The sequence below is a fragment of the Anolis carolinensis genome, chromosome 5, assembly GCF_035594765.1.
Source record: "Anolis carolinensis isolate JA03-04 chromosome 5, rAnoCar3.1.pri, whole genome shotgun sequence".
Classification (NCBI taxonomy): Eukaryota; Metazoa; Chordata; class Lepidosauria; order Squamata; family Dactyloidae; genus Anolis; species Anolis carolinensis.
This window is the reverse complement of record NC_085845.1, coordinates 109652589-109672062: the sequence shown is the minus strand read 5'-3', so window position 1 is coordinate 109672062 and position 19474 is coordinate 109652589. Positions and strand designations below refer to the sequence as shown.

Genomic DNA, 19474 nt, shown 5'->3' with positions numbered 1-19474 from the left:
AGCAGTCAGCTCAAAAATAACAAATGACAACCTCTCCTCACACTCAATAAAGTTGGTTTCTGACTGGATCAGAACCAGACTTAAATCTGTATTTTAGTGAAATAGTGGAATGTTTTGTAGATTACGCTGAATCAAATTTTTCTCAGCTTGAAATGGAGCCTTAATCAGGACAGAAACAGCTTGGATCTCAAAGACATTTTCTTCCTGTTGCTAATGGAGTCAAAATGTTTACTGACTGGATATTATGACTCTTTGTCTCCCAGTGTCTACATGGCCAAGAATAGGAACAGCTACTTCCATCATGGATGTTCCTCCAGATTCCCTTAACTAACGACAATAATCTGGATTCTAACACTGTCACTTTGCTTCTCCTGTATGCTTTTTAGCATATTTGCTGATAAAGATGATAGCAGAACTTCAAAAATTTCCATAATTTATCTTGTGCATTTTTGGTAGACCCAATAAAATATCACTGCTTTTTGCTTTTGATTTGGAGTGGGGCTGAGCATTCTCCATCTGCAAACTCTAGCACTCTGGTTAAGGTGAGTGAACCAACAGAGACTCAACCAACTTTCTAGGAGGGAATTTGTCCATAACTATAAGCCATCATGTCGTTTTAAGGCTTAGATGTTCCTATCCTTTTGGGAAAATGGCTTGGAATTTATCATCGCTGCTTGAGATTAAATTCTGTTTGCAATGCCATTCAAATCTGGATACACTGTGGCTAATCTGAACTATAGTTGCAAGGAAACCAAACCATATGTGGCGACAGAATTAGATGTAAAACTACATCTACTGCTATCACTAAATAAGGAATCCACTTGAAATACATCAAAAAGGCAGGAAAACATTTGAAAGCAGTCTATCTATACAGCTTAAGAATAGGAAGTTAAAGGATTGTACACACATACATGTACTCATAGAAGGAAGAAATGTTCATTATTAAACAACAAATGTTCATTTTAAAAAGGAAACAAGAATCAACCAGCACTAATCATACAGAACTTATCAAAAGGATAGCAATACACATATGAAAGGGCTATACAAATCTCTTCAACTTCAAAAGATTTATACTCTTGGCCACAAAGAAGTTTCAAAAGGTTGATACACTCCCTGCCACCAATTACCTGTAAGCCAAAAGCTTTTTTCTAATTGGACACAAATAATACTTTAACAAATACTCACAGTAATTGCAGAGAGAAAAGCCCCTCAAATAGACCTTTGGGGAGTTCTGTGATTTTGTTTCCATAGAGAACCCTGTAAAACAATATCCCCCAAAAAGGTGATTGTTTGGGAGGACAAAAAGCAATTAATTTATCTAGACGTCTTCTACTAAAACCAGAGGCCCTTGATACAAGTATCAAAGACTCCTGAGCAGGAACACAAACTTATATATTCCAAAGTACATGAATGTACCAGTGAAGTCTTAAAAATGAGTAGTCTTTCACCGTGATGTTCATGTTAATTTCTCTTCATTTTGCTTTTGTTCTGGTTAGGTCCTCTTAAAGTACTGCTATCTTTTCACTGATGCCTCCTAAACAATATTACTAGCAACTGAAATACGTACCTTTTTCCAGAAACTGTACTTGCTAGAATAAGGTAAAACACCAAAAAAATGGTCTACTGCAAACTAATTAAAATATGCTGTTATTAAACTTATTGAAATCTAAGAACAAAGGCATAAGTGGATATGACAAAGAGGGAGGAGTATGGCCGCTGAAATGCGGAGTATAAATAAACATAATAGAATAAGAATGGGAGCAGGACAGATTATACTGAGTGGAGCTTGTCCACCTACCATCCTACTCATGAGCAAACCCTACACAGGAAAAGGAGAAGAAAGAAGAATGCAGGGTTCTCAGATCCAGTGTCAGCTGAACTATGGAAACACTGGTTGAGCTTTGATTGCCATTCTGTTTTCCACTGGGAAAAAGTGAACTGTTCTTTGATGGAACCTCCTTAAATACCCCCAAACACTGATCAGATATAACAATGGAGATTATTTTCTACCCATTGAGCTTTGATGCAGAGCCCCTGTGGGGCAGACCCTGACTCTCTGTAGACTAGTTTAGATAAGTAACCTAGTATGTCACTTGCTTCCTGGTTAATGATTAGGGTGCAGTGACACAAATACGTTATTTGGGGGTTCTCAAACGGTGATCCCACCTTTATTATTTATTATTACTTATTTATTTTTATCTTGCTTTTTTCCCATGGGAGGGACTCTAAGTGGTATACAGTGTATTAATAACAGAATTTACATGTCAACAAGACATAACAAAACAACTAACACAAATACCCAATTACCTAAATCATAAACAATAAATTAATAACTTACAACATATACCATTAAAAATTCCCTAACCTTGTGCCACTGAGGCTATTTGTAAAAAGAGTTATCCACGATCCTAAAAAGACTCCATTTTCATTAGGCCGTGTCACAATGCCAGATCCAAATAGCATTAAAAAATTAGATATTACCAGACCACTAATTGATAGTAACCTATTATAATTGATCTGGGAATTAATCCACAAGAATTAATTTGAGATCAAAAGGCCAGTAAGGAGAGGGCCGATTGCACCTCTCTAGGGAGGGAGTTCCAGAGCTGTGGAGCCACCACCGGAAAAGGCCCTCTCTCTCATTTCCACTTGTGACAGATCAAGAGAAGGGCCTCTCCTGATCATCTCAGGGCACAAGTGGATAGGTAGGATGAGATACCGTCCCTCAAGTAGGCTGGGCCTGAACCGTTTAGTGCTTTATAGTCAAAAGCCAGCACATTGAATTGTGCCTGGAAACAAACTGGAAGCCAGTGTAGCTGCTTCAGGAACTGAGTGGTTCTTTCTTTATATTCTGCCCTGTAAGCAGTCTAGCCACTGACCTTTGAACCAGTTGAAGTTCTCGAATGCTTTTCTGGGGCATCTAGTTGCAATAATCTATTTATAAAAATGAACTAGCTATGTATATGGGCCATTGAAATGTATGTGCATTAACAAATCATGCTATTCACAGATTTTGAACATTAGGCACAGAAGGGTCCGCAGCATTTGGCACTGTAGGGTTGCATAAATATGTCTGAACATAGCAGCCAGGGACTGGCTAAGGCAAACTGATTAAAAGCAATCTGTCTTTAGTTCCAAAGTTCAAACAGCTTTCCATTATTTTGCTGTAAAAATAGGAGTGTCACCAACCAACAGCAGTGGTCAACTCTATGTATAATACTTCCACTGTCAGAGAAATGATGAATATGAAGTGTGAATCTCCCAGTGGATATTTCCAGCTATCCTTAATGTCAAGCAACTATGGAAAGGGTAGCTTAGAATATGGACACTAATCAATGAATTAAAAATAAGTGGGAGGTTCACACCAGAGATAGCCGTCTCTTCAGCATCAGAGCTATGCAAGGGGAACTTTCTGCTCTTCTGGAATTCTATAGGATTTTGTCCAATATGTCTCTAGAGACAGTACATCCACATATAAAACCAAAAGACTTTAACCCAATGATCTGATCTTGCATGGTTTTTGATACAGTATATGCTCTTACTGTTGCCTCCTTGAAGAGAATTTGTCTAGCAAGATTGTTAGAAAATTGATAATGCAATGGATCTTTGTTATAATCAAAGAGCCCTCTCTTGAGGAATGCCTGATGTCACTGAAATTACTTTAGCATATTAGTGTCATCAGATCCGAATGTAAATATGAACCTCAGGAATGCAAATAATTTTGCATTTCTTTGGAAAAATGGGAATGTTACTTACAATGAATTGAGTGAGCGCAGGCCCTGGAAAGAATCTGGTGCGGCTTCTGAGATCTGATTATTACTCAAATCACTAAAATTAGAAGTGAAGTTATATTGCATTAATTCAAGAACATGTTTACTGTAGTTAAGCTACTTCTTCAGAAAAAAGAAAACATAAATAGTTATTTGCTTTAATCTTACAAGCCACAGTTTACTGGGTTAATCATAATAGTTAATTAATCGGCTTTTCCTATTTTTAGAATACATGGTTCAATTCACTGCATTATCCAGAAACAATGGCTTAAAACTGTGGCATAACTTGAAGCTTAAATAGAGAGGCAGAGAAAAAGGCAGCATGAGAGTTGCATGCAGCCTCCCAAGCTTGTTTTTGAAGCCCCAGTGGCCCTTGTTCCCTTATATCATATGAGGATGTGGTGTGCAATTTCTTTATGTCTTCCACATACCCATTGAAGCCCAGTAGGAACTTTTCTAAAACCAGAAAGTAAGATAGATGTCAAATTCCACTTTATTTATCAGTTCAATAAAGAACAGTCCTGTAGGGAAAAGCAGTTCAAGGTTCCCTTTCCTAAACAGCAAACTTCCCCAACAACGTTGGGATTTATTTCTAAAAAAAAATTGAAGGGGGCATGAAGGGAACAGTCCTTTGAGGTACTGCACAACAGCACCAGTATTCCTCAAATCCTTACAGTTGCAGGGTTGAAGCATTACATTTTGATGGGAATTCAATAAAACATTCTCAGCGCCATTGCATCGCAATACTATGGGTTTAAAAGATTATTTTTATGAAATGCCAGTGTATATAATCATATCAATTTACACTAATAAATTGGCATAAGAGCCCGTAATTAAAAATGGCAAGACAGCACATAGACCCAACAATCAAGCAGAGCCATTAAGTTGAAAGCTGATCTGTCAGCTGCCAGGAAATCCTAAATACTTCTACATTGAAGATAGGCATTTTGTTTAAACTATGATGTGAGGATTTTTTAATCAAAATGTTTCATATAAATATATACTGTACTTTATTAAATATTTCCCACTTACATTCTTCTAAGCTTTTTATATGGTGAGAAAGCTCCAGGGGGGATGGACTTGATTGAATTTTGCTCCAGTCGTCTAATGAAGAAAAATAAAATATTGAAATTTCTATAACATACCATAATATTTATAATGCATACCATTGCCAGTGAGAAAGATTGCATTTTAAAGATATAGGTAGGATTTTTCCCTATGCCATAGTGAAAAACTATGGAACAGGAATTAAGAACCAACTATTGTTTTCATTTTAAAACCCTGGGGTGGGGAGACATTATATCTTTTTGATATGCAGTGTGGAGAGAGTTTAAAATAAAGACTAATATGGTTTTACATATGTTGAATGTCTTAGATATTTTATATAATCTCTAGGTGGAAACAAAAAACCGCTAAATATATTATAGTTGCCCCCTATGGAGATTCAGTTTTACATAAAACGGAAGTAACAGCTTCATGCAGGCAGTAAGTCCAACAAACTTGCTTGTAAAATCTTGACAAGTGCTGTCTCCAAATTTGCAGATAAAATTGGTAACAAAACAAAAGTTTCATCTCCCATTTTTTTCTGAATAGTTACTTTTTCAAAGAGGTTTATTAAGACAGTTAAATGTTCCATATTGTGAGATCATTAAAATGAATCTCTCACAGAATCTGGAGCGAAAAATACAACATAGCTTCCTGTTACTTCTGCTTCAATTATATCAGCAATCGATCCCACACATGGGCTTCAGTACACAGGGGGAAGGGGCTCAAGCCATCTCCTAAGCCAGTGGTTCTCAACTTATAGGTACCCAGATGTTTTGGCCTTTAACTCCCAGAAATCCTAATAGCTGGTAAACTGGCTGGGATTTCTGAGAGTTGTAGACCAAAACACCTGAGGACCCACAGGTTGAGAACCACTGCCCTAAGTCATCCCCAGCTGCCCTTGTCAATCACACCAGCCAGTCCCCACCCTCGGAGCAGTGGAATAATACGTTAGATTGAAAAAAAAAAGTCCAAATCACAATTTTTCTGAATTTATCTGAAAGATTTGGAGGCTTATGTTTAGATTCATAAAAGCTTTGGAGGGGCCCTTCCCACATTATATTTTGGAGGTGTGTATATCTGAATCGCCAAAATGGTCAGAAATCCAAAATGACGTCCAGAATTTTGCACACCTCTAATGCATAGAAATTTATTCTTCAAAAGCTATATAAGGTGTAAAACAAATAAAATGCAATAATGACCCAAGATCTGGGTTACAGGACTTAGACCAAAAGCTACCCCCGTGGTATAGACGATGGGGTTACACTGAACTGAAAACACCCTAGAACAACTAGGTCTTCAATAGCTATTTCAAAACACCTAGAAAGTACGCTATTTGTACATTTGGGAAATACTGAGAGCATATGCTATTGTTATTATTACACCATCAATATTAACATGGAACCCAGCACAACTCAAAACCAAGATCATATATGTTGCTGCATTAATACCCCCCTTGTTAATTATAAATTACTATAATGCTAAATTCTGCACTGAGCATAGAACAGCTCTGAAATGTAGACATAACCGCCATATTCGTGACTGAGGTTTCTTATCTATCTGTCTATTTGCCTGCATACCTATCATCCTGGCCACCCACCTACCCTTCCTTCCTTCTATCCTTGGTTTTCAGAAATGGTTATCACAGTTGCTGTGTGTTTTTCATTATCTATTTGTTTAATTTTTTGAGAATTTTATAATGGTGTGATGTTTGTTTTTAATTTTATGTAAGCTGCCTCAAGCAGTGGAGGCAAAGAATACAAATATTTTAAATTAAAAACAAAGAAATTAAGTTCTGCATTAGAATGAAGATAATTATTATTACTATTATAAAAAATTATTTATGAGATACTACTCTATACAAACATGTGAAGTGTTATACAATAAAATCAAAAGCAGTACAAAATAAATCAGCTTGAATATAAGAAAGCAGTTTGAAGCTGTAACAAAACAAAATAAACAGCTGGTGAAGGGCAGGCAGTGGCAGTAGAGCTGAAGGGCCTTTCACCTGCTGCTGGGTCAAAGTATGATGGAAATGTACCTGTCTGCTCTTCTGGGAGGCCACACACTATACTGTAGGGTTTTTTTCTTTCTTTCATAAAATGTAATCTAAAGAGTTGGTAGGTTGTGCACCATCTACTTTCATTTAATTAACATTGTACTCTTGACTGCCTAAATCACTAAACCTCGCAACTGCACTAAAGTGTGTTCCTGTAGGCAGCTTTTGAAAAATTCTGAGGAGAAAAACCCAGGACTCATAACAATTTCCAGTTTGAAACCTATTCTGCACAAAATTCACATATGATTGTTTTGCAGAAAGCAACAGGGAATAGGAAATTCTGTTTCCTGAACAGAAGAGTCTATATTTTGTGCAAAAGAGCACAGAACAAGTCCTGAATTCAAAGAAGTCTTCAAAAACTATAGTTCTCAAAAACTTTCTCACAGCTGGAAGAAAATCACTAAAATTATTCATGGAAGAAAATGACTATGAATTTACCTTCCTAGCTTGTAATTTTGGACAGAAAACAAGGAAAAAAAATTAGCTTTAAAGTGGTTGTTGAGTTTTCAGTAGACATGATGTATACTTCATGCTAGTATAAGCTTCTCTCTTCAAACCAACCAGTCATGAGATGCTTACATTTTGATTTTCTGATCAAGCTAGATTATGAGAGGGGCTGTTAAGTGCAAAAAAGTATCATAAAGAACTAGAAAGTAGACTATGTAAACTGTTAAATCTACAGGATCTTCAAAGTTACAAGCTCTTCATGAAAATTATTTGTTGCAGAAAAAAAATGTGCTATTCAAATTGGTAGTCTCTGGAACTGAGCTGGTCCCTGCTCTATTTGGGTATTGATCTCTGCTGAGTTCCAGAAAAAATATGGTAGTGCTCCCAGGCATACTGGGAAAAATGTTGATCTTCTACATTAGACACTGATTTAAGTTATTCAGTTTATTAGACAACACATTAAGTGATAAATAAACACAGCTTACTATTAATTATTTTTCATCCAGAATAAAAAATATTTTATTATTTGTTCTTAAATCTCCTTTATATCTACTAATTTTACAAAGAAAATATTTTTCACATCATTCCATTAAAATGTTAATTGAAAATGACAAATGAAAGGACATTTGTATTTCACTGATAAAAATCATCTTAATTAAAAAGTCTCATCCTAAGGAGTGCCTTGTATAAATGCAAAATTTACAGTACTTGAGGGTTTTAAAATAAATGCATTTAAGAAGGCAAGCCTTTTTTTTGGGGGGGGGGGGGTAGTTATTTTCTGTAAACCACAGAGTTAAATTTTTATATTATGGCAAACTATCAAATGTGTCTTCCAATTCTGATTTGCAAGGCAAGGTTTTCAACAGCAACAATTTGATCACACCTGGAAGTGAATGAAGAAATCAGTGCAGATAAGGAGAGAAGCTGAAAGGAAAATACAAGGGTTTCTTCATGCGTCATGAAAATGTACCTATCTATGTGGCCTATCTGGTGGTGAATTGGTTTATCCCTGGATGTAGTGTATACTGGGTGGGATGATTGTGCCCATGTTATAAATTAATTGCTGCATAATAGAGGCATTGTCAGGGGGCTATATTAGGATTTCTGGGTAATGTTTGAAGTTGACTTGGATATCAGTTTGCTTGTCGGTATTGTCAAGCTATATCTTGCTTTTATTAATATTGTTTCAGTTTCTACTTTGCTGATGGCACTGCAGAGGATCAGAAATATATTTTAGTGAGGTAGCCGTGGCACAACAGATGCTAGAGTAGCAGATTACCTGGATTCTCTGGCTCATTGCTTTGGTTTTTATTATTTTCAAAAGGAAGTAAAATGCCCACAAAACAGGAAAAAACATGAGCAATGGGATGAATGTAATTTAAGTACAGGTATGGTTATACATAGTAATAAAACGATAGTACATTTTAGCATATTTTTCATCTGCTTTTAATATAACTGATAAAAACAGACTTAACAGATCACTGCAGGCCCTAAATCTAAAGCACTGCAACATAAACCAAGATACTGATTATTTTAATATCCATGTATCTGCTGAGAAAATGGGAAATATAAGTTCTTCATTTTTCCTGTGAAACTTTCAGGCTATTCTAGAGAGGCTCTTTTAAGCTTTACAAATATACTCCAAAGCATTTATATCCACAAGATATTGCTTCAAATCTTATGTATAAAATAGCATTATTAAAGCCCTACTTATACACTACTTATGTGCTATGTCTCTAGCATACACAAATATGCTTTTTGAAGTACTGTTCCAAACTGATGTTTCAGACTCTTGCTGCCTCCTGGTTAAACACATTTGGCTGACAGCTTAAGGAACCTGTAAACATTGCCCTACAGCTCAACTAGTTTTTTTTTATAACCACACAAAGATGTTCTATCAAACAGTACAATACCCCAAGGGACTAGTTGTTGATGACATAAATATCCCAGCTGCAATTTTATCAGAAGTATCTGACAAATACTGTCACTATAGTATTTTTCAATAATGAATCATCTGTACTTAGAAGTCAAGGGTTGCTTTTTAAACAAGGAAATTATATTCTCTGTCAGATGCAAAGGCTTTCTGTTCTCACACTTTTGAAGATAATATGCTGCTGAAACTAAAAGTAATAGAAATCTGCACTACGAACTAACTTACCACGTTTAAATTTTTTACCAGTGTGTACACTTTGTAAAAACCAGAACTTCTTTGTTGTCATTCTCTAAAGAGGACTAACTCGATAACCTTGCTATCTTGCCCTATGTCTTACCCAGCATAACCTTTGTGTTTTATTACTTTTTAAAACAAATTTAAAAATAAAGCAGTACAAATTAAAAAAAAAGATATGGGGGGGGGGAGACAGAAAACAAACTGATCAGGAATAGTAAGGTGGAGTGAAGACAGAAGGAGAGGAGAAAAAGCATACAACATATTAAAACTGTAGTGGAAGGGACCAGTAATGAAAAAGCAGCAAAACTGAGAGCAAAACTCATAAATGAAAAAAATATCCTACACAAGTGGATGGGATGCAAAGCAGCAGGAAGACAGATAACTTTGTGTGACCAGTAGGTTTGTGGATGGATTTGTTTTGGACATTTGCCTTCAGCTTGTTTGGATGCCCGTAATGGCAAGGGCTCTGCCACCATGTTTTTTCAACTGAAATGGACTGCTCCTGGAGGAATTACAGGGCGGAGCCAGGGGAGATACCTTTTTGGGAATTTTTAAAAGAGATTTCTAGAAAGGAAATAAATTTCTAAAAATCAGGGGATAACCCAAATATTATGAAACTTGGTGGACTTACAGTGGTAGATGTGTCCTCTAAATGTGGCCATTTCCATCCCAATAGCCCTAGAAATGATGGGAAAGGGAGTACGTAACACCACCCCTTTGCCACTAATGAGCAGCATTTTTTGGTTGTTGATCAAAATGGCTTTTCGGGCACCCACCCATTTTTGGGAGGAGCGCGAAAATGGATTGGCGACTCCGCTGAAATTCAGATAGCAGAAACGGATTGTGGTTAAGCCGAATTGCACAAGCCTAGTGACTGACCAAAAACAATATTATTCTGATGAAATTCCAGTTTGTTAGCTTCATATGATAAAGTCCTAATACCAAATCTAGGTTTAGAGTGGAACTTTGTAGAAGGGGAAGCTAATCCTGACCTTCATAGATAGTTCAAGCACAGAACACAAAATTGGTTAACTAAATATAGGAGGCAAAATGTAAAAAAGAAATAATTTCTGAGAATCACATTTTGGTGTCCACATGAGGCTTAAGATATCACTGATGGAAGGCAATATTACCTAATTGTACAGACATATAATTTGAATTATAAACCAAAAAATGCTAATATTATCCACAGAATTTTTAAAAAATCAGCAGAGTATCTGAGATTGCAATAAAATTTATCTTCTTTTAAAAGTGGGAAATAAGTGCAAGAACATGAAAATAGTTTTCTTCCATGCACCAGAAATATGGAGAATGCAACAGACCAAGAGAACTGTTTGTGTAATCTGGACATGTACAATGCTATAATGATATTTCTCAACCTTTCAGGTTAGAGCTACAGAACTGCAAGGCATATCTGAAAATACATTCTGTTTTCTAAATGTTCAGAGTTTACACATAAATATCCTATTTTCACTAAGCCCAGCTATATTATTTTCCAGCTGGCTTATGGTGGAGCATAACTCTCCACTAACGGACTTCCATAGGTACTCAGGGGCTTCTTGTTGTTCTTTCCTATGTATACAAAGGCAACACAGTCCCTGGGTTCAGCTTAATCCCCGGGCATTTATCTGGAGGATGCACATGGCCATTGCCCAGTAATTTTTGTATAGCTGGATAAAAGGAAGTAGTTGTAATGCTTTCTGCTTTCCTGAGTGCATAACAATGATGCCCAGATGTACAGATGTAAGAAATCTGTGATGCCCAAAATATTTGATATACCCTTGCATTCTTTAAAGTACTTTATCAGGGGTACACTAGATACTGAGAACACTTTTCCCCTCCTTTAAACTATTTCATCATCATGGCACCAAGGATAAACTGGAGCTTCTATATCTGCTTCCTGATGCTAAAATACCGTACATACATGTACATGAGAAAAATACAGACTGGTGAGGCAAGCATTCTATATCCCTATGTGCCTTCCATCCCATTGAGTCTATTTGCCATGTCAACCTCTAAATGATGATGCACACCCTAAAGTCCAGCCCCAGATGGATCACTGTGTTCAACAAGGACTGCCAAATATCTACTATCTTCCCTATTCTTTTTGTTCATCATTATTACTTATCATGTGAAATTTTATTTAGATTCATTAAATAATTTAAATTACTCAATTGTTTGCCTTTCTGTATTTGTAAGTCAAATGTAAAAGTAGCTAGCTCAGGGTTGCCAGGATTAATTATATCAGTTTCATCATTCTGTATCAAAAGCAGAACTGTACTGGTTTATATGATATACTATATTTTATCTATTTTCTGGTTTGCAAACTTGTTTTCGATAACATATGTGCAGTAGGAACATATAGAATTATCTCTGTTTTGTGTTTACATAATTTTGTCAAAATTAAAAGTGCAGGTAACATTGACCTCTAATGTACACATTAGGAACATATTTTAGACCGGAGGATGTGAGGTAAAGCAACTTGCTAATAATGAGTTGCTTAATCTCACAACCTAATCTAAAATATGTTCCTATATGCCATTGGAAACACATGTCCAAACAAGTACAGTTCAAAAAGATTTCCAATAAAACTGGAAAACCTATCTTCCTCCTATCTTAGAGGGCTAGTGATACTTAGAGTGGAGAGTATTGAACTAGAGGGACTAGTCATTTGACTCTGTGATCAGGCTTAGATTTAATGTTAAACCTAGCAAGCCATGACAGCCCATTCAATAGATAAAATTGCAAAGTAGGATAAGCTTACCCAAGAAAAACAAACACAAGATAAAATGCAACTTGATTTTCCTTCTTAGCAAATTATACTACCCAACAGTTATACATCTTAGCATGGCATTTAAATGCAACAACAAATACTAATACAATTGAAATATAAATAGAATAATTAAATGTGAGGGAAACATCTTGTTACATACATTTCTGTTATGGTTTCTGGAAGATTGGTTGGGATTTCAGCAAGGCCTTTCCCTCGGCAGTCCACAATGTTGTTACTACAGGTACATGCAGCGGGGCAGTGCAAGACGCTGCAGGAGGGAGCCATAAAAGACTGATGACCTGGAAATAGTAACAGATTGCTACTTCCAAAATTGCAAGAATGTAATTAATGAAAATCTTAACTCTTTATAACACTATATGAACTGCTAAAAGCAATGTTATCTCCAAGCGTCTTCAAATCATGAATACAAATCTCAAAATGTCTAATAATAATTATAGCAACAATAAACACTACCAAACTAAAAAGAAGATACTTTGACTGATTTCATGTACGGCATAGCTGAAACTGGGTTTATGTTTACTAATATTCCATCATACTCTATCAAACTCTTATGTAGCACAGTATAGATTCAATTATACCTTCTTCATTCTTTATCTTGACTTCCAAGAAAACTAATAATGTATAATTGATCATTTGTAGTCTTTAATCTACCAACATGGATTTTACGTATAACTAAGGAAAGAGTACAGGCATTAAAAAAATGTAACTACAGGAGTGGTGAAGAAATAAATGAATATGTATATTCAGCACTTGGGCAGACTTCCCATGAAAGCTCTTCTCACATATCTCAAGAGAAGATATAGGTGAAGAACCTATATATATATATATGTCTGTGTGTGTGTGTGTGTGTGTAATATGTTATATAATTAACCAAAATTCAAATGTTAATGCCAACTAAGCAGACTCACTGATTCTTCCTTTGATTCAGTTCGTCTCTACCTGACCATAACTACTGATTTTAAGTGTACAGCATAATATTTATTTTTCTTGTGAATCATTCTAAATGTTTAACAGTAGAAATAAAGAAAAGATGGGTGAGTGGTACAATTTGTAGACAAGCTTTGAGGAAATATAATGTATTAATGTTTATTGATAATATAACTGATCATATAAATTAGTTATTTTGACTTGCCTTCATCCTCATCTAGGTGATTAGAATGGAGAAAATGAGAGATAAGTGTTAGTAATACATCACTGATTATTTTATTACTATATCTGTACAAGTAAATGAAAAATCTGTATATAGTAAAATGCACAAATACATTCCGTTTTCAATCCCATGGGTGTTCTCTGTAAGAGAAGATTATGAAACTGCAGAAAATGCTGGAGCAAGACAATAAAGTGTGTATAATTCTGAAATGTAGTATTTATTTTACATAAAAATATCTGAAATTTAATATGCTGTGGTCATGCTTCCATTTTTAACAGGCCTCTCCTTCTAAATATACACACACGTATTATGGCAAAAGATATGAGATATTAGAAATGCCATGCTCAATTAGCATGAGTGGAGCTCCTGTGTGTGGGTTTAAGAGATGCCAATTTTCACTCCATCCCACTTGCAGGGCATACCATATTTACTTGTTTGCCCTTCAAAGCACCCACTAATCAGATTTCTCTGTTCTTCAGAGGAAACAACAAACCCTGAACCTCTTGGTCTAATATGCGGGTGCCTTTCCCTGTACCCAGTGGTAATACCAAACCGGAAATATATTTCTGATTACTTCTAGTTTTGTTTATTTCCCCCTCCCCCTGCATTTTTACAAGTGATGTAGTCTACCATGGGTCCTGGTATCCACAGGTTACTACAGTCTTGTTCCAGTAAAAAATCAATAAGGATATGGAAATACCATATAAGTTTCCTATTTTACCAACTTTCAATTGCTCTGCCTTTACCTGCAGTAGCACAGGAGGGAGAGAAAACATTTTGATGCATTTTCACTGGGAACACTAGGTCTTGTGAAGTATTAGGGAAGCTTATGCTATTTGCATTGCATGTTTCATTTCAGTCTCTTTTATCATGAATTACATTGGGATACTAATGCTCTTACCACTGCATGCATATTCTCGTTTCTGAACTTCAGCTACGTTGTGACCTCGTAAGTGTGATGGGCCCATACATTGAGTATATAAGCCAACCCGGGGTCGCTGGCGTAGCCAATCAGATAACCAAGCCAGATGACAATCACAGTAAAGGTTGTTGGAGTGAAGTCGGCTAAACAAACAAAAATATACATGTTAATGTTTTCAATTGAACACAAACCACACTACAAATGGAACATTATTACATTATACATCTGAAATGCTACACATCTTCTTGGAAGTAAATCCACCTCAGCAACTACTAAGTAAACCTACTTTATAATAAACATATAAAAGATATCTTGGCAATCAGTTACTTTTAAAGAGCCTGCAAAGAGCTAAATTATTTAATTTATTGACAAAGATGAAGTCAGACAATATGCTTATAGGTGGCAATGGCCATAGACCTGGTGCATAGGCATGACACACTGCCTATAAAGGAGAAGCCATGACATGGCTATACAGATTGGCAGAGATCAACTTGTCAAGGCTATGACTGTGTTCCACTCAACCACCCACCCACATGCACATACACACACACTGTAGCATGTCATCAAGTCTGAGTAGTAATATACTGGTAAAAAAGATGCTGGTTTTGGGGCCAATGGGGACACTGGAATGATGAGAAAACTCTGGGGCACTCACTGGCCAAACCACCAAGTTAGTGTGTAATGGGCTCAGCATGGTGCTTCTTTGCCTTGTCATTAAAAATGATCCATGGCTACAGTTTTAACTGGTCATCCACCGCCAAAGTGCTTTTTTCACTATGGATACTACAGGATGAAAATAATATTTGCCCTTGTTTGTTTTCTGCCGGGAAAGAAAAATATAATGTTGAGAATTCTGCCATTTTTTACCCAGTTTTTATACAACTTTCAAGTATGGATGAAAGTTATATTGGAAAATATTTTAAAATGCTCAAACCCCATGCTTTTCAAGTGTTGGGAAACCCTAATGAGAAGAATCCTGAACTGATAAGAACCTTCACTGTTTGGGACCTGTTATGCCCATGCAAAAATTTCAGCACAGGAAACAGCAAAGTAATAGTTCAGTGTTTAGCCTTGTGCAAACAAATATTTTTCTGTGCAGAAAATGATTTACTTCAACCTAAAATTTGCACATATTTTATCTGCATCGAAAACAGCATTTCTGTGCAGAAAGGGGGCATTTTTACATGCAGGTATTACTATTTCTACATTAAAATACTATTTTAGATGAAGAAAATGCTATTTTCTGAGCAAAACAACCATTTGCAATTTTTGTACGAAGTAAGACCTGAATTAGGAATATCCTTAAAAAAACTGTGTAGTTTTCAAAGACTTTCTTAGAGTAAGAAGAGAACTATTGAAAACATTAGTTGCTAATTTTAAGAAAAACATTTGTGAGGTATCATACACTTTGTTTTGAGAAATTATCAAGTGTATAAACCTATTAGGGGTCTTTCAGTAAAAATTGCATGGAGAAATGTATTCCAGATAGTTACTTCCTATGTATGTAAGATTGCTAAAATAAATTGGAGGTCAAAAGAGTACTCTTGAACTCACATACACATACATACCTGCTGTTGTTTTTATGGGGGGGGGAGGAACACCCCCCCCCCTCCTGAGGCTAACTGGAATTGGGGGAGGGAATCAGCAGGGTCATGGGCTGTATTTATTTACACAATAATCTCATTAAATGGTTTGGAAGTACAAATATCAAGGCACATACTTTGCAGAAATTTTTGTTTTCTCCACAGGAGGTGGAAAACCAAAGAAATGATTTGTTCTCCTATCTATGGACAGGAGTGGCCTAGGGGATAAAAGCCTTGTGACTTGAAGGTTGGGTTGCTGACCTGAAGGCTGCCAGGTTCGAATCCCACCCGGGGGGAGCGCGGATGAGCTCCCTCTATCAGCTCCAGCTCCATGCGGGGACATGAGAGAAGCCTCCCACAAGGATGGTAAAACATCAAAACATCCGGCCGTCCCCTGGGCAACGTCCTTGCAGACGGCCAATTCTCTCACTCCCGAAGCAACTCGGTTGGTCCTGACACACACACACAAAAAAAATCTGTGGACAAAAACAAGCATGCTGGCAAGCATCAGTTCAGCTAGCCAGGTGGAAGAGGAGAGTCCTGCTGTGTCCTGACAATTTTTAAGCAACTGCAGGGAAGCAATAAATACTGGTTGCTTTATATGCCATCCCCCTCTAGATCTTTGATGAAAGTGTATAAAAACATCTGAAAAAGAATATCAGATTATGTCTGAAAATAGTTTTATGTAGGTATTTTTGATATAATATCTGACATGCTGTTTTTAATCAACACTGAGAAGAAGTTGTTCAATTACTGTTTTTAATACCCTTAAGCATATTTTGTATGCAAGAGTCAACCCCTAAAAAATTAAGATATTGAAATAAATGCTGACACAACTGCAATCATAGCACTGTTGGAAGAGCAGATATGTCTTTTTTCTATATTAGAAAGAAGCATTTTAATTTAATTAGGCCTGCCAGCATTAAAGCAGTAAAAGCTTAAAGACTTCACATTTATCATATCTGACAGCCAATCACAGATTTAACTATGATCTTAAATGAAACATGGTCTATTCAGTTCTTTAAAACATCTCTGCATTATTTCAAATATATGTTGACACTTCCAAATTTTGAACTGTCTCGCTTCAAACCATCACGAATTTTTTAAATAATATTACATACTTTGGATCAGAATAAAGCAGTTAAGAGATTTGTATTCTCATATCCCATTGGTCTGCTTGTCTTGTCTGGACTGAGCATGCTATATTGGGTTAGCAAAATTAAAATGTGTTTTGCAACACAGTCACGTGGGCGGCAGTTCTGTTATTTTATGAATTTTGATCACCCATTCACTCTGACAAGACAATCATGCTGCAACTACATTTTCAGTTTTCTGTGAAATGTTACACAGTCCTACTCCTCCCTCCCTATATTAAGGGACAGTTTTACCAGAGCCAAAGAAGACTGATTTGGTTGAGCATTGGTCTCGATAAAGAGGTCCTTGACATTACTGAGTCACAACATGAGGAATCAGATTAAGATCCTTGGAATGATAAAACAGATAAAATATAGACCCCTAAATATTAAAAAATTAAAAAATAGTGGCTGTAAAAATGAAAATGGAGTCCTTTATTCAATTATATGTCTCCCATCTTTTAAGTAAAACAATATAATTACTTACAAGGTTCTGAGCTTGGGCATGTGGTTGAAACTTGCCACCGACAATCGTGTGATGTTGTTATTATTGAGAGTGCTGTAAAACATTAATTACATATACAAATGTGTCAAATACTCCAAAACTTCTGTTATTATACACAAGCGTCACAGAAAACACTTGAATTCAGAAACTCCAGACATGTGTAACAAAAGAAAGGGAATAGTGAGAAATTGCAGTAGAATGTGGAATTCTGTTTTCCAAATAAAGATTAGGAAACTATTTCTAGATTTTGTTTCAACTTCTTGAGACATATCTGTGTTACCCAGTCCACAGACAAACCAATACAGCTAATGTAAGTTAAACAAAAGTAAAACAACACAAACAACATAACTATTATGTATAAACAACAGTCAAATACAGATTAGTAAGAATGAAAGCAGTTAAAGTTAAATGAATTCAGATAGACAAAATGGCTATCTAAACAACAAAAAGTAGATGATTAATGTAGAGTGCAAAGGGGACAGAACAGAAAAGTCTCTTGCCATAGTCCTAGCAATTAATTGTGAGATTTCTAAATAATTCAGTACTCTGTTGGAATGAGGGCCTAAAAGCACATCTAATCTTGAAAGTTAATCAGGGTCAATCTGGTTAGTTTTTGGATGAGAGATAAGTAATGAATACCAGGCAAAATCACTTCTGGATATTCCTTGACTAAGAAATTGCATGGAATTCATAGGATTGCTGTAAATCGATAGGCAACTGGAAGGTGCATACTTATGCTGGAGTGGGCTTCATCAAAGGGACACTTTAATACTGCAGTCCACTTTCTGAAACATTTTCTGTTTGCTAGCCCTGGGAATTTCTTTCAAAGCGTTTATCTCATGTAGAGTTTCAGACAGATGGTACGTGAATTGAAAGTTCTTTTAGCCTTGGGATACTGAGAGCTTCATGACTTCCCTCACTTATTTAGCCACTGAGAGAGAGACAGAAATTCTTATTTCCTCATAGTAGTAGTAGTAGTAGTAGTAATAATAATAATAATAATAATAATAATAATAATAATAATAATAATAATTTTATTTTTGTACCCCGCCTTCATCTCCCCGGACCCAGGGCGGCTTACATATGGCACAAGGTGCCTAAAACAACTCATAAAATAAACAGACAGTACAATACAAAATTAAACCTTGAGTATATAAAAACAACAATTTGAACTCAGAACAGCGTCCAATAACCTATAGTGTCATCTGTCAGCTGTCCTTGCTCCAAAACTTCCTACATTGTATGCCTTGCTTTTAAGCAAGGTTAAGTGTCCCTGGCAAAACATTCTCTTTCAAAAGCATATCGCATGGATAGAAAAGGAGGCCACTGATGCCCCGACACCTGGCAAAGGGCAGAAGAAACTGTTGAAAACCAGGTTATGTCAATATGGCCGCCCAGACACCTACCGTGTTTCCCCGAAAATAAGACAGTGTCTTATATTATTTTTTACTCCCAAAGATGCGCTAGGTCTTATTTTCAGGGGATGTCTTATTTTTCCATGAAGAAGAATTCCCATTTATTGTTGAACAAAAAAAAATGAACATTTATTCTATACTGTATAGTAGTTGCCATCACAAACCAACATAATCAAACCAGACAATCTGTGACTTCTGTCAAGAATTTCTTGTTACTACCATTATTTCCATATACTACTAGTATGTACATTTAGCAATCCTGCATGCTATGGTGCTTTGTTTGGTGGGCGCCGGGCATGCTTCCAAAAAAAAACTTTGCCAGGTCTTACTTTTGGGGGAGGCCTTATATTTAGCAATTCAGCAAAACTTCTACTAGGTTTTATTTTCTGGTGATGTCTTATTTTAGGGGAAACAGGGTAGTAGTCAAGCTAGTTGTTCTAGGAAGTAGAGAATTTGCCGACTTAAATGACAGGCTTGCCTTA

General features: G+C 36.2%; 1 protein-coding gene across 13 annotated transcripts in view; it reads right to left on the bottom strand.

The window, feature by feature from the left end:
- The window catches only part of slit2 (slit guidance ligand 2), a 344726-nt gene that overhangs the window by 81619 nt on the left and 243633 nt on the right, over positions 1–19474 (bottom strand). For all 13 annotated transcript variants that reach the window (XM_062982142.1, XM_062982137.1, XM_062982140.1 and 10 more), the window contains exons 7-12: positions 17560–17631; positions 14336–14499; positions 12424–12562; positions 4803–4874; positions 3757–3828; positions 1186–1257 (exon numbers count right to left, since the gene is read on the bottom strand). In XM_062982142.1, coding sequence (XP_062838212.1) covers positions 1186–1257; positions 3757–3828; positions 4803–4874; positions 12424–12562; positions 14336–14499; positions 17560–17631 — 591 coding nt within the window. The remainder of the gene's footprint in view (positions 1–1185; positions 1258–3756; positions 3829–4802; positions 4875–12423; positions 12563–14335; positions 14500–17559; positions 17632–19474) is intronic.